This window comes from Chiloscyllium plagiosum, unplaced genomic scaffold, assembly GCF_037043375.1.
Source record: "Chiloscyllium plagiosum isolate Xiang-an unplaced genomic scaffold, Cpla_swu_hap1 HiC_scaffold_19, whole genome shotgun sequence".
NCBI classification, from domain to species: Eukaryota; Metazoa; Chordata; class Chondrichthyes; order Orectolobiformes; family Hemiscylliidae; genus Chiloscyllium; species Chiloscyllium plagiosum.
In genome coordinates, this window is record NW_028270157.1 from 45828428 (window position 1) to 45844066 (window position 15639).

General features: G+C 41.9%; 1 protein-coding gene across 1 annotated transcript in view; it reads right to left on the bottom strand.

The window, feature by feature from the left end:
• LOC122559375 (polyglutamylase complex subunit TTLL1-like) overlaps positions 1–15639 on the bottom strand; it is an 88568-nt gene that overhangs the window by 26479 nt on the left and 46450 nt on the right. The window contains exons 5-7 of the mRNA XM_087997296.1: positions 2700–2880; positions 1208–1342; positions 541–649 (exon numbers count right to left, since the gene is read on the bottom strand). Of these exons, the coding sequence (XP_087853422.1) occupies positions 541–649; positions 1208–1342; positions 2700–2880 (425 nt within the window). The remainder of the gene's footprint in view (positions 1–540; positions 650–1207; positions 1343–2699; positions 2881–15639) is intronic.

The window sequence follows — 15639 nt, forward strand, 5'->3', positions numbered from 1 at the left end:
AGGCAGCTCATCACCATCTTTGCAATTGCAGATGCACAATAAATGCTGGCCTAGCCAGCATAGCCCATTTCCCTGAATGATTTTTTTTATAAAGTGGGCAGTGTTCTTAGGATAGAGCCTTGATAGTTAAGACAGAGTTTAGCAAATTAGCTGCTATTTTGAATGAGCTATTTGCAGTCCACACTCCAGTCAATTGAAACTATATAAATTTGTCTCTTTGCCTGAGGAGAACTTCTGGGTTTTTTGCTAGCTTAAGAGTTCAGTCTGAGGGATATCACAGATATAAAGTTATATTTTACTCTACATTTAATGTTATACTACAGTCTTGTAACAATAAATGAAAACAAACAGTCCACTATGCAAGTTTTCCTAGGATAATCCGGATCACTTGCTCAATAGCGTCTGACTTTGGCGTGGATCAAAACTACCATTGGATGGTTTTCAACATTGAGAGTTGAGGAGGAAGTTCACACACATGACCTCGAACACACCCAGAGGACTTGCATTGTGATTCTTTTTGTTATTGCAACAAGATCTTACCCCATGTTTCTGTATGGCTACGTTTGTAAGATGCACAAACATGTTGTCTAGTTCATTGGTACTTGGAGTGTATTTGACAGTGCAGAAGCGACAAAAACCCAGTTTATACCTAGAAAAAATATTTTTAAAAATGAATTTTCAATGCACAAAACACTGAACAAAGAGAGAGTCTGGAACCACATAGGGAAAAATTCAAGCTTGTTACCCTTGCAATCTTTGGTATCGATAGAAAACATGAAAACAATACCTGGCTGAAAATTTACATGTGCAAAGTTAAAGTTACATTCTAATATCTTGCTCCAGCAACTGTTGACACAGGCATCATTTTCTGCATCTTCACACTCACAAGAATCCGCTTAAGACTAGCATTTTTAATTTGACTTTGACCTCTGATGGGCTGTCCATAGAGTTCACTTGGTTGTGATCATGCAATTAGATCCCAATCAACATTCCAAAGGGTTGGAGAGAGGGTTAGAATTAATCCCACAGTTTCTACGCTTGAGACTATTTCTGTTTTGCATTATCAGATATCTATAGCTTGGCATTAGCAACAGAACTATATGAAGTACAACCCCATTATTATCTGTGTTCAGCAGAGGTGCCCTCTGTAGATGTATCCATGGCTCAAAGCAAATAAGCTGCAGTATCATCTAAGAATAAAACTTACATGTAACATTTTAATGGACGAATTGAAGTCACTAGCACATAGAAACGGAGATCAAACTTCTTCCCACCAATTAATAATGGATTGTCTATGTAGAGGGAGATGACATAAGTTTCCTTGCAAGGGGTAGTCACAAAACTGAAAAAGAAATTAACACCAAAAGAAATTAACACCCTAAGATGCTGGTGATGGGCTTTGCATCTACAATCCCCTTAATTGGAAAAACTGAGCAAGTGAAGAGGATTAAAAAGATAAATCTGACATTTATTTTAAAGGACTTCAATAAAATTTTGGGCTTTGCATCTGCAATTCTTCATTTGCAGATCTTCGAAATGCATTTGTTCCCACCATTATTTTCAAGTGCATGTCCGATCTAGAACGTGACTGAGCTATACCAATAATGCAGCCGAGAAAATGGGCATTCTGTCTGTTGGGACCCTGGGCAAAGAAAAGAGAGCAATATCAGGATCACTGAGTCCCAGTTGGCCACCTTAATTAACGAAGCATTTCAAAGCCATGGGAACAGTCTAACAAACAAATATCAGGGATGGCATCCTTTAGTTGTGGAGGGATATTGAGAAAAAGGGAGCCTTTTTTCATTAGAACACAAAAAAAAATTAAGAGATGACCAAATAGAGATGTACAAAGTTATTTGGTTTTATTGATAAGATAAATGGGGAGAAATAATTTCAACTTGTTGGGTAAGAAATGGTGTTGTGTGATGTGGCAGGGGAAATAGCCATCAACAGTTGCAATCAGCTTTTTGGTCGAAATTGAAGGGAAATGTAATTGGCAGCACCACAGAGTAATGGCAAGTCCAAACAACAAAAAAGATATGTCATTGTGTTGTAGCTGATTCAGTTTCCCTATTGTGTCTTTACTAAATTTCTTCAAACATGAATTCTCATTAAGCCTTTTTAGGGTGTGTGTCTCTATAAATGCAATCAATTGGCAAGGCAATGGGAAGATAATGGAATGATAAAACATTGTAGGCCATATGCTTTTGATGTGATATTTGATATCTTTTTCCACTATCCTCTTCTGCTCTTGATTCTCCTTCATTATAATATCAAGGAAATCTTTGTCCATTGAGAATCCCATTTATGTTTCAATGTTCCTATCACTTTGGGTGGGGAAGGATATCCCAAGATCCCATAGTTCTGTATAATCTATGAGAAGTAAAATATGTCTACAGAGAAAAAGAAAAGCCAAAACAATACATTTGTAATATTATTTTCTAGCTCCAGTAATTGAGTTTAAAAGAAGTTTCAAAATTCCAGGCACAAATGTTTCTCATTTCCCAGACCCAGCTGTTCTGCCAGCAGGTATATCCTGAACAGTTCGGTCTAAGCAACTTCAAAGCATTGCTACTGTAACTCCTGGAATGAAAATGCACCAAGTCTGCTGCATCCTATTTTATATTTTAATCAATACCTCTCCCTAAGTCTCCACAGAGCTGATTAACTCTCAGAGTTACATTTATTTCTATACTCACTTAGCGGCTTTGTTGTCACGAGACCATTTCTTGATTTGTGAAAGCTTGTTAATAAGAAATATTCCCCTTCCTTGAGCCTTTCCACAAGGTTTCATGATCCAGGTGCTGTTTGGATTCTTCCTAAATTCTTCCACAAACATATTATAATCTGCCGGTAGCATGAATGTAACAGGAACAAAACCTTTGAAAATAAAAATGAAAACTTGTAAAATGCAACTTATGCAACAGTAAATCCAGAGGTATCAAAAATGCCTCTGTAACAACTTAAACAACTGGGCAGAACAAGATCAATCATATTGGTGCAAAAGTGGCAACTCTAGACTTAATGATCAGAAACATACTTTGAGGTATTGTTTTAGGTAAAACCCTTTTTTGTCATTGCTGGCATGAAACCACAGTAATTTTATGGTTAAATATACAGGGCTAAAAATAAGATTATACTAGTCTTTTGGGCATGGGATAATGGCGTACAGTTACTCTACATCCAATCAAGATGATGTAGACAGGGAAGTGTGTGACAGCATGAGTTACAGTTTCTTAAAGCCAGCCTGCATACTTGTCCTGTCATGGGCTTCACATCTATATCTTGTAGTATTCATGTGTCAAGTCCTTCTTCAGATCTGAAAGCAGCAAGGATATGTTCTATTCGACTCACTCAATTTCCCCCCTCACCTCAACCCCAACCTCATCAGTATAAATATCACCATTTCCCAGCTGTTTTCAGTTCTGGTGAAGCTTCACTAGAATTGAAACCCATTTCTGTTTCTCCACAGATGCTGTTATACCTGCTGCATTTCTCCAACACTCTGCTTTTGCCTCAGATTTCCAGATGTTTTCACTGTACCATGCTGCTAATCTAGTCTGCAGAAGTTGTCATTTTCTTGATTATTCCCTTCTTTTATAATTCCTGTAACTTGTCTTTCAGGCTAGCCTTTGAAGGTAGCTGGAACTCTCCTGAGCAGATGCTATGTTGGTCTCACAGTCTTATCTACTTTGAAATAATACTCACCAGGAAGATATTCAACATCTAAAGTCTGTAAAAAGGTTTTGGAATCTTTTAGGAGTCATTGGCGTAGTGATCTGCAAAGAGTTGCAAACATCTTCTGGCACATTTAGAATTATCACTCCAAGCTTCAGATTTACTTCAGTTGCTTAACATTTACTTTCAGGAACTCCAGATTTCAATTCTTCCTGTTGCCTTGGGCCCTCAGCCTAATTAGTTCATTTGGCGTGAGTATCATTCCATCATTCTGCCTAAACCTTACTTTGAGAGTTTCACTTTTGGCTCACTATCTTGAGCCACTTCAAACAGGTCTATGAAGCTCATTATATTGTGTGAAACATTGAAATCCATTTGATACTTCACATTTACTTCATACCCTCCTTCTGCAGTCATTAATCTAACAGCCAGAAACAATTTATCACTTTTAGACCTGACAACAGCAAACTGTTGTATTATATCGAGTGATTTGTCAACTGATGGGCCTGACATTTCTCCAGCAGCCATATTCACAGGCCTGCTTTGCTTCTTTCCTGTGAAATGCTTGGGTATAAAGTGATTCAGCTTCTTGCAATTAGAACACTGTTTTTCCGATTTGGATATGCTTTCCTTTCTTTCATGCGATGTCCTCTGGTATATTTACATCTGCTCTCTGACTTTGGTCTTTCTGCTGTCTGCTCTGCAGATATTCATTCCTTTTCACCAAATATTGTTCTAATTCATTGGAATGTCTCTCATCATAATACAAATACTTGTCTGTTTATCCTTTAGTAAGTTTTAGCTGATGATTGACACTTGAAAAACTTTCTTAAGAGTAAGTTTCTTCTCTCTCAGCAGATATTCTGTCACTGCAGGATCTATCTTCCTAAAATAATTTCAACTCTGATGATATTAGCTGACCAAACTTAAAGGAGCCACCTAAATGTATCAGTGCAATCAAATCCTGACCAATTCTCTCTCTCTCTCCCTCTCCCTCCTTCCCCTCCCTTGAGTTCTGATGTTAAATAAATACTGACCAGAAGTAGCATTGTTATGGGAGTCAAAGTGTATCTTCAAAAGCTTCAAATTCTCTGCAGTCTTGCTTCTTTGCTCTTCAATGAGACCTAGGTTGCAATTTAGTTTGTAGCACTCTCTCTCCAGTAGCAAAGGCTTACAAATTAATTCTGTGGCTATTTCAATTGCGTCTCATATCTCCTTTCATTTTTACAGAAGTTGAATGTGCAAAATGTATAGCTATTTTTATTCACTTAAATTCAAAGTTTCATTCTTTTCAAAAAACCTCTTCCTTGATGTTTTTTTCAGGAGCAGGCTCCTTAACAGCTCTGAACATTTAGATTTTCAATTGTATCATTGCCGACACTGTTTCAAATGCTGTGTTGAATGGTTGCCACATATTGTATACTAATTTGCTTACGATTTGGAGGTGCTGGTGATGGACTGGGGTGGACAAAGTTAAAAATCACACAATGCCAGGTTATAGTCCAACAGGCTTATTTGGAAGCACTAGCTTTTTGAGCGATGCTCCTTCATCTGGTGGTTGTGGAGTATAAGATCGTAAGACACAATTTATAGCAAAAGTTTACAGTGTGATGTAACTGAAATGATATTGAAAAGGACCTGGATTGTTTGTTAAGTCACGTCTGTCTTGCAGCGTCACGCCTATTGTTAACGTCCACTTAAGAATGTAACTTTGAAAAAAGTTCTGGGATTTACACATGAAAGAACTGAAACCAATATGTTCATTCTAAAAGATGAGAGACTTAACAAAAATCCAAGTCTTTTTCAATATATCATTTCTGTTGTATCACACTGTAAACTTTTGTGATAAATTCTGTATCTTATGATTTTATACCCCACAATTACCTGATGGAGTGGCGCTCAGAAAGCTAGTGCTACCAAATAAACCTGTTGGACTATAACCTGGTGTTGTGTGATTTTTAACTTTGCTTACAACAATATTAAAGATCACATGACTAAGGTGACCCAGTTGGCACAGTAAAGGTATGTTTGCATTTCCCGAAACAAACAGTACATTAACAGAGAATGTACGCATACAGTTGCTGGTGTAATACACCAGTAAAGCACAGACCTGTACCTGCTCCTTCATTTTGATTTGAGGGAAAAAAAATGAAGTCTCTCTCCTTGTATACATGACCTCTGTCATCTCCCTAATGTAGAGATGCACAATGAACCCTGAGATTTGGTAATGTCCCTGACTTCAGTCAGAAAGGATCCTGAAGCAAAGAAATTGGGGTCCACAGTGACAGCCACTGGAGGGACGGCAGGCTTTCTGCTCAGAAGCCTTCAAACTCCACTTAACTTCAAAAGGACAGAGTCACTCCCTTCCAAATCTGAATACTTTGAGAACTCTTCAAACAACACTATACACTGTACTTCCACTAGCTGTGCAGCAGCCACCCCTAAATGTTCTACTAATGCCTTACGGGGAGGGTGGTGGGGGGGGAGAGTTAGTAGGACCTCCTGTAGTTGAGTTCAGGCTTAGAGTATTTAAAGGAAGGTGTTAACAAGGTCTGCTGGGTTAGGTGCCACATCAGCATTAGGCACTGAACAATGGTGCAGTGTGCCCAGCTTGCAAGTTTTACAATCCTTTCTAATGTAGTGCTGCACCAGAGGTAACTAGAGCGGATGGGCTGTCATTTTAGGCACTTCCAGACTCCTTTAGCAGCAACCCAAATGGTACTTTGGAGTCTGACTGCACAGCCACGGCTATAATGATCCAGGTTAAATCCATGGTCTCTGTTTGTTTCTATGTTAGTTAATGTTCGGCAAGGAAGTCGTGAGAAGCTACAATTAACTTTAGTGATTCTCCATTAGAAAGTAGGAGAAAATCATGAAGTTTTAACTCAGTTAAAAACTGAAAGGAATGAAAACAAAAAAAGTGCATTTTAACAGCATATCTCTAGGGCATTGTTAATTTATATTTAGCTTTGGTAACTTTTATCTTGGCATCAAACAGTATTGAACAGCTGAATTTCCTTCTATGAACAGAAAACAAGATGAACAGCTGCTATTCCATAAATACTCTAAACCCCTAGAGTGGCCAGAGATTATAAGCCTACAAAGAAAAGTATCCTGTCTAACCAATTTCAGTTACTAAAAGCTTATGTGATAGGAAATTTAAGTACAGTTTCAAATAAACATTTCTAAAATTAGCACCAAAGTTGTTGATGCATGCATCATTTGATTTAAAGAAAGTTGCAGATTTCTGTCTGTTGACTTCAATTTCCATCACTTGAAATTCAAATATTTCCACCAACGTATTTCCTAAATGGATTCACACACCATTTTAAATCTGATTGTTTTATTGTGCTGAATTAGGGTTAGAGAGTGCAAGATCTGACAATGATCATTTTTGGAGGAGTAGTAGGGCGTAACTGGTTTGGATGAACAAACAAGAAAAGTAAAATCCTGTAGTACCACCTTCAGGCAGTACAGCAAGCTTGAACAGCTCACTGGGACTCCTCTGGCAACAACTGCAAGTGTACTGTTTTGACAGGAAGAGACGTTAGGACTGCAGATGCTGGAGATCAGAGTCGAGAGTGTGGTGCTGGAAAAGCACAGCAGCTCAGTTAGCATCCGAGGAGCAGGAGAATCAACATTTCGGACATAATTTCTGATGAACGGCTTATGCCCAAAACGTCGATTCTCCTGCTCCTCCTGACCCGCTGTGCTTTTCCAGCAACACACTCCCAACTACTGCTTTGACAGAAAGTTGGTCTCGACTGCCACTTGACACTTTTCTACTGAAATAACTCCACACAGGCCAGTGTCCCATCATCAAGTCAACTTTTATTTACACACGTAGAGTCTTTGACACTGATCCAGGTCCCTTGGAGCCAGCTCTCAGAGTGAACAGGATGTCTGACACTCCTGTTCTTATCCGCCAGCCGGGCTCCCTGACTCAACCAGGTTAACAGCCCCAATCAGGGAACTCATAATCTGAGGTCCACCTGGCTGACCTCATTACATGACATCCCTCCACCTCTGAGTCCAAGGACATAGGCCAGTCCTTTTGTTTGCAGCACCTCCTGGGGTATTTCAGTACCAGGTCAGGTTTGTTCAACTCTGCCTCTGATACGGCTGGCGTGTGACACACAGTAGCTTGCCTTTTGCACCTGAAGTGTCTCAGAAGAGATTCATTCTCTTCTCAAAAGCACAAGAGGTTGAGGTGGTGACAATTGCCATGTCCACCTTAGATTCTGAAGTATCTTCAACATTTAACAGAGAGAGAGAACCCAATGGGTTCTGGAACATTCAAAAAGTCTATCGAGGAGCCGAGCAAGTTGTACTCCGCACCGTTTGAGAATTGCACCTTTCACATGACCCAAGTACTTGTTCAGGACTGTCACACCTACCCAAACTTTATACATCACTGAACATGACCATGCCTCTTATCCATGTGGGACTATTCCTGTGGTTCCTACACCAAACTTCATCCCCTGAAGTAAACTGTCTCTCTCACTTAGCAGAGTTTTGTGTCTGGCATTGGCATTTCTGAAGCCATTTCACCCTAACCCCAGGTCTGAGAAGATCAGATTTAACCTGGCACAGAGTCTTCTCCCCATCAGAAATTCTGCTGGAGCTTTCCCTGTAGTTGCAGGGATGATCCTATAACCAAATAGGAATTGTGACAGTTCCGTATCTAGTGAAGCTGTAGGCTGTTTCTTTCAACCTGCCTTCAAAGTGTGGGCTGCTTTTTCTGCCAGACTGTTGGATGATAGATGGTATGGAGCTGTCCTTATATGTTGAAGATTTAGGACTTCAGAAAATACTCAAATTTCTTGTGGGTAAATGATGGCCTGTTATCTGTGACCAACAATTCCAGGAGTCTGTATATTACAAAAGATGCACCAGGTTTTCTATCATCGTCCCTGCATTTGGCGAATGAACTCTATGCAGGTCCAGCCACTTTCAGTGGACATCCACAATGACTAAAAACATTGAGCCTATGAAAGGAAATGCACAATTGATGAGTAACTGAGTCCAGGGTTTACCCGGCCATGCTCACCATTGTAGGGGAGCTGCTGGCAGTAATTGTTGTCCTTGTTTGCACTCTGTGTACTGCCTCACCGACGTGGCTATGTCTGCACCCAATCCTGGACACCAGACATAATTTGTAACCAACACCTTCATTTTGGAAAACCCTAGATGACCCTGGTGCAATTCAGCCAGTGTCTTGTGGTAAGCTTTGCTTGGGACAATCAGTTTTGCTCCCCCTAATAATACACCATAATATTTACGCTCTGCATCAGCCAAAGTCCTGGATGCATACCGTATTGTGTGTTCCTCTCCATTGGGCCACCTAAGAACTAATACTAGGCGAAAGTGAGGACTGCAGATGCTGGAGATTAGAGTCAAGATTAGAGTGGTGCTAGAAAAGCACAGCAGGTCAGGCAGCATCCAAGGAGCAGGAAAAACGATGTTTTGGGCAGGAGACCTTCAACATTCCTGATGCCATATGGGGAGGCAGTGCATGTCAATGCCAGATCTCTCCTGGGATCATAGTGTGCCAACATCTTAGAGGATGAGAGCTGTTTCATCACTTCCCTGAAAGCTATGGCTTGACCATTTCCAAGACTGACCCTTTTTTTTAAGAGTTGATGCAAAGGTGCTTGCATAGAGGTCAGGTTATGCATGAACTTTCCATAATAATTTGCAGCCCAAGGAAAGACCTAAGCTCCAGTACAGATGTGGGAGCCCTGGCACCTTTGATCACCCTCACTTTATCTTCCAACTGGTGTAACCCGGTCTTCTCAACTCTGTAGACCAAGAAGGTCAATTGGGGTGCCTGGAACACACATTTTTCCTTCTAAGGCATATGCCTGTCTGGGAGAAACATAGAAGGAAAATGTCCAAGTTCTCTACGTGCTTTTTATTGATCTTCCCTGTTATTAGCATGTCATCTAGAGAAATGGCAATCTGGGGTAGACCTTGTAAAATATTCTCCATTGTCCACTGAAAAATTGCACGGGCTGGCAATGCCCCAAATGGCAGTCTCATATATTGATACAAAGCCTTACGGGTATTAACTGTAACATATTTCTGGAAATTGCAAGTACACCTGGCTCGTGCCCAGCTTCATGAAGGAGAGCCCCCTTGTCAGCTTTGTGTATAAATCCTCTATGTGAGGGATTGAGTATTTATCCAGCTATGAAAAATGGTTTACCATTTGTTTAAAATCCTCACAATGGTGAATCGACCTGTTGGTCTTCACAATCGGTATGACCAGTGCCTGCCCATTCCACAAACTAGACCAGTTTGATGATTCCTTTGCTTTCCAGCCTTTGGACTTCTGCCTCTACTTTTGCCCATCAGGCAAATGGCACGGTGCGGGCCTTGCAGAACCTGGGATCGCTTCCTGATTAACATGCACAGTGGCCTTGTCTCCTTTGATAGTCCCTAGACCTTCCTGAAAAATTCTGGGTATGTAATTCGGACTTCACTCAGACAGCCATTTTCTAATCGGAAAATGTTGAGCCACTTTAGATGAAGCTTTCTCAACACATTTTGCCCCGTCAAGCTTGGGCCAGATCTTTTACCACAATCCATGGTAACTGAACTAGCTGCTTCTTCTAAGAGATTGGGAACAAAGTTGTACCCTTAAACTGTAAAGGTTCCCAAGTATACATTCTTAGTCTGGATGAGGTCTTGCACAAACTTAAGTATTGGAGTCCAGAGCATATTTTGTTAAATTTTGTGATTCGGGAGGCTTTAAACTAGTTTGGCAGGGGGGTGGAAATCAGAGCCACATTTCTGAGAGGAGGACAGTTGTAGATGGGGCAGTGACAGGATGTAGTGAATCTATTGGGAATGTTTCTCACGCGATGAAACAAAGGGATTGGTTAAAGTGTGTCTGCTTTAACGCAAGGAGTGTCAGAAACAAGAGCGACAAACTTAGAGCATGGATCAATACTTGGGACTATGATGTTGTGGCCATAACGGAGTCGTGGGTTTCACAGGGGCAGGAATGGTTGCTTGATGTTCCAGGGTTGAGAACATTTAAAAAGAATAGGGAGGGTGGAAAAAGAGGAGGGGGTGTAGCATTGCTAATCAGAGAGTACATCACAGCTACATAAATGAACGTTGTTGAGGAAAGTTTGTCTACTGAGTCAGTATGGGTGGAAATTAGGAACAGCAAGGGAAAAGCCACCACATTGGGGGTTTTCTACAGACCCCCTAATAACAGTAGAAAGATTGAAGAAATCATAGGCGGGCGGATTCTTCAAAAATGCAGAAGTAACAGGGTTGTTGTTACGGGTGATTTCAACTTTCCCAATATTGACTGGAACCTCCTAAGTGAAGATGGTTTGGATGGAGCCGTTTTTGTCAGGTGTGTTCAGGAGGGTTTCCTTACTCAGGCCGATGAGGGGAGAGGTCATTTTGGATTTGGTGCTCGGCAATGAGCCAGGACAGGTGTCAGGTCTCACGGTGGGAGAACACTTTGGTGACAGTGATCACGACTGCCTCACATTTACCATAGCGTTGAAGAGGGAAAGGAGCAGTTACCGAGGGAAGATATTTAATTGGGGAAAAGAAAATTATGACGCTATCAGACAGGAGTTGGGAAGTACAGACTGGGAGCAATTGTTCCACAGAAAGGGCACAGCAGACATGTGGAGACTGTTTAAGGAGCAGTTGTTGAGAGAGATGCACGCATTTGTTCCTCTGAGACAGGTAAGAAGGGGTAAGATTAAGGACCCTTGGATGACGAGAACAGAGGAGCTTCTTGTCAAAAGGAAGAAGGCAGCTTACGTAAGGTGGAGGAAGCAAGAATCTAGCACAGCTTTAGAGGATTACAGACTTGCTAGAAAGGAGCTCAGAAATGGACTGAGGAGAGCAGGAGGGGGCACGAGAAAGGCTTGGCAAAAAGGATTGGGGAAAACCCAAAGGCATTTTACTCATATGTGAGGAATAAGAGAATGATCAGGGAGAAGGTAGGGCCGATCAGGGATAGTGGAGGGAACTTGTGTGTGGATCTGAGCAGATAGGGGAGGCCCTAAATGAGTTTTTTGCTTCGGTTTTCACTAAGGAAAGGGAACTTGTTGTGAATGAAAACTTTGAGGAGATGAGATATAGTCTTGACCAGATCAAGATTGATGAAGATGATATGCTGGAAATTTGGAAAACATTAAGATTGTAAAGTCCCCAGGGCCAGACCAGATATATCCAAGGCTGCTCCAGGAAGTGAGAAAGGAGGTTGCTAAGCCACTGGCAAGGATCTTTGCCTCCTCACTCTCCACGGGAGTCGTACCGGAGGATTGGAAGGAGGCAAATAGAGTCATAGCGTCATAGAGATGTACAGCATGGAAACAGACCCTTCAGTCCAACTCATCCATGCTGACCAGATATTCCAAACCAATCTAGTCCCACCTGCCAGCACCTGGCCCATATCCCTCCAAACCCTTCCTATTCATATACCCATCCAAATGCATTTTAAATGTTGCAATTGTACCAGCCTCCACCACTTCCTCTGGCAGCTCATTTCATACAAGTATCACCCTCTGTGTGAAACAGTTGCCCCTTAGGTCTCTTTTATATCTTTCCCCTCTCACTCTAAACCTATGCCCTCTAGTTCTGGACTCCCCGACCCCAGGGAAAAGACTTTTTATCCTATCCATGCCCCTCATATTTTTGTAAACCTCTATAAGGTCACCTCTCAGCCTGCGATGCTCCAGGGAAAACAGCCCCAGCCTGTTAAGTCTCTCCCTGTAGCTCAAATCCTCCAACCCTGGCAACATCCTTGTAAATCTTTTAGGAACCTTTTCAAGTTTCACAACATCTTTCCGATAGGAAGAACAAAACTGCACACAATATTCCAAAAATGGCCTAACCAATGTCCTGTACAGCCACAACATGACCTCCCAACTCCTGTACTCAATACTCTGACCAATAAAAGAAAGCATACCAACCGCCTTCTTCACTATCCTATCTACCTGTGATTCCATTTTCAAGGAGCTATGAGCCTGCACTCCAAGGTCTCCTTGTTCAGCAACATTCCCTCGGACCTTACCATTAAGTGTATTAGTCCTGCTAAGATTTGCTTTCCCAAAATGCAGCACCTCTCATTTATCTGAATTAAAATGTTGTTCCTCTTTTCAAGAAGGGGAATAGGGAAATCCCTGGCAATTACAGACCAGTCAGTGGTCAGCAAATGTTTTGGAAAGAATTCTGAGCGATAGGATTTATGACTATTTGGCAAAGCATAGTGTGATTAAAGGCAGTCAGCATGGCTTATTGAGTTCTTTGAGGAGGTGACAAGACAGGTCGACGAAGGTCGAGCAGTGGATGCGGTGTATATGGACTTCAGCAAGGCATTTAATAAGGTTCCCCATGGTAGGCTCATTCATAAAGTCAAGAAGTATGGGATACAGGGAGATTTGGCTGTCTGGATTCAGAATTGGCTGGCTGACAGAGGGCAGAGAGTGGTTGTAGATGGAAAGATGGTCAGTGATGAGTGGGGTCCCGAAGGGCAGCCATCCCTTTACCTGCAACCTTTCACACCCAGTCAACTTTTGAAAGTACTTGCCTAATACCATCAAAATTGGCCTTCTCCAATTTAGAATTTTGATCCTGTCTATCCTTTCTCATCACTAATTTAAAACTAATAGAATATGGGCGGCACGGTGGCACAGTGGTTAGCACTGCTGCCTCGCAGCGTCAGAGACCCGGATTCAATTCCCGCCTCAGGCGACTGACTGTGTGGAGTTTGCACGTTCTCCCCGTGTCTGTGTGGGTTTCCTCCGGGTGCTCCGGTTTCCTCCCACAGTCCAAAGATGTGCAGGTCAGGTGAATTGGCCATGCTAAATTGCCCGTAGTGTTAGGTAAGGGGTAAATGTAGGGGTATGGGTGGGGTTGCGCTTCGGCGGGGCGGTGTGGACTTGTTGGGCCGAAGGGCCTGTTTCCACACTGTAAGTAATCTAATCTAATCTAATCTAATCTAATCTAATTATGGTCTCTGGCCCCAAAGTGCTCCCCCACTGACACCTCAGTTACCTGTCCTGCCTTATTTCCCAAGAGTACGACAAGTTTTGCACCTTCTCTCGTAGGTACATCAACATACTGAATCAGAAAATTTTCTAGTACAAACCTAACAAATTCATTTCCATCTAAAGCCTTAGCAATATGGCCGTCCCAGGTCTATGTTTGGAAAGTTAAAATCCTCTAGCATAGCCACCCTATTATTCTTACAGATAACTGAAATCTCCTTACACATTTGTTTCTCAATTTTCCAATGTCTCTTGGGGAGGTCTACAGTAGAATCCCAATAAAGTGATCATCCCTTTCTTATTTTTCAGTTCCACCCAAATAACTTTCCTGTACATATTCCCAGGAATATCCTTTCTAAGTACAGCCATAATGCTATCCCTTATCAAAAACGTCACTCCCCCTCCTCTCTTACCCCATTTTCTATCCTTCCTGCAGCGTTTTTATCCTGGAACATTAAGCTGCTAGTCCTTCCATCCCTGAGCCACATCTTTGTAATTGCTATGATATCCCAGTCCCATGTTCCTAACTATGCCCTGGGTTCACCTGCCTTCCCTGTTAGGCCTCTAGCATTGAAATAAATGCAGTTTAATTTACCTCATTCTCACGCTTTGTTCCTGCCTGCCCTGACTGTTTGCCTCACTCCTTTTCCCACCTTACCAGTCTCAGATTGATCTCTTTCCTCACTATCTTCCTGAGTCCCACCCCCATACCTTACTGGCTTAAATCCTCTCGAGCAGCTCTAGCAAATCTCCCTGCCAGTATATTAGTCCCCTTCCAATTCGGGGTAATCCGTCCTTCTTACACCGGTCACGCCTACCCCAAAAGAGATTCCAATTATCCAAAAATGTGAACCTTTCTCCCCTGCACCAGCTCCTCAGCCACACATTTGTCTGCTCTATCCTCCTATTCACACCCTCACTAGCTCATAGCACCTGGAGTAATCTAGGCATTACTACTCTCGAGGTCCTGCTTTTTAAACTCCTGCCTAACTTCCTATACTCTCCCGTCAGATCACATCCTTTTCCCTTCCTATGTTGTTTGTTTCAGTGTGTACAATGACTTCCTGTTGGTCGCATTCCCCTTTGAGAATATTCTGCATTGTCTCCAAGATATCCTTGATCCTGGCACCAGGATGTACCATTCTGATTTCTTGCTGTTGGCCACAGAAATGTCCGTCTGTGCCTCTGACTAGAGAGTCCCTATCACAATCGATCACTTGGAACCCGATGTACCTCTTGTTACATTAGAGCCAAACTCGGTATCAGAACCTTAGTTGTTTGTGGTACGTTCACCTGAGAGTCCATCACCCCTTATATTTTCCAAAACAGCACACCTGTTCGAGAGGCTCCTGCACTACCTGCCTATCTCTCCTACCTTTACTGACGGTAACCCATCTACCTGACTCTATCTGCAGTTTTTCTGTATTCCTATAACTGCCATCCATCACACCCCTAACTCCTATAAATTCCTCATTGGCTCGAGCTGCATCTCCAACCGAACCATGTGATCTGATAGTATTCGCAACCAAACACACATACCGCAGACATAATCATCAGTAACATGGAAATTTTCCCTAATCTCCCACATGTGACAGGAACAGCACTTCACTCTCCTAAAGGCCATCTTTGTACCTTGACAATCTACAGAAAATAGCACATTCACTGCTCTAAAAAACACTGTTCCAGGCTAACTTTGTACCTCTGTTTTATATTTTTAAATTTTAATCGAGACAGATCTCAGTAAAACATATAACCAAAAATAACCCACTCTACTCACTATTCAAAAAAGACAGCAAGGTTACACTTAAAAACCATGCACTTATCTGCTCTTGTGCTGTGATATCTCCCACACATGTTCCTCTAAGGTCAGCTGTGAATGTCACTGTCTGTTTATTTTTCTTAGACACACTCCGGTGTCCAGAAATACTTGAAC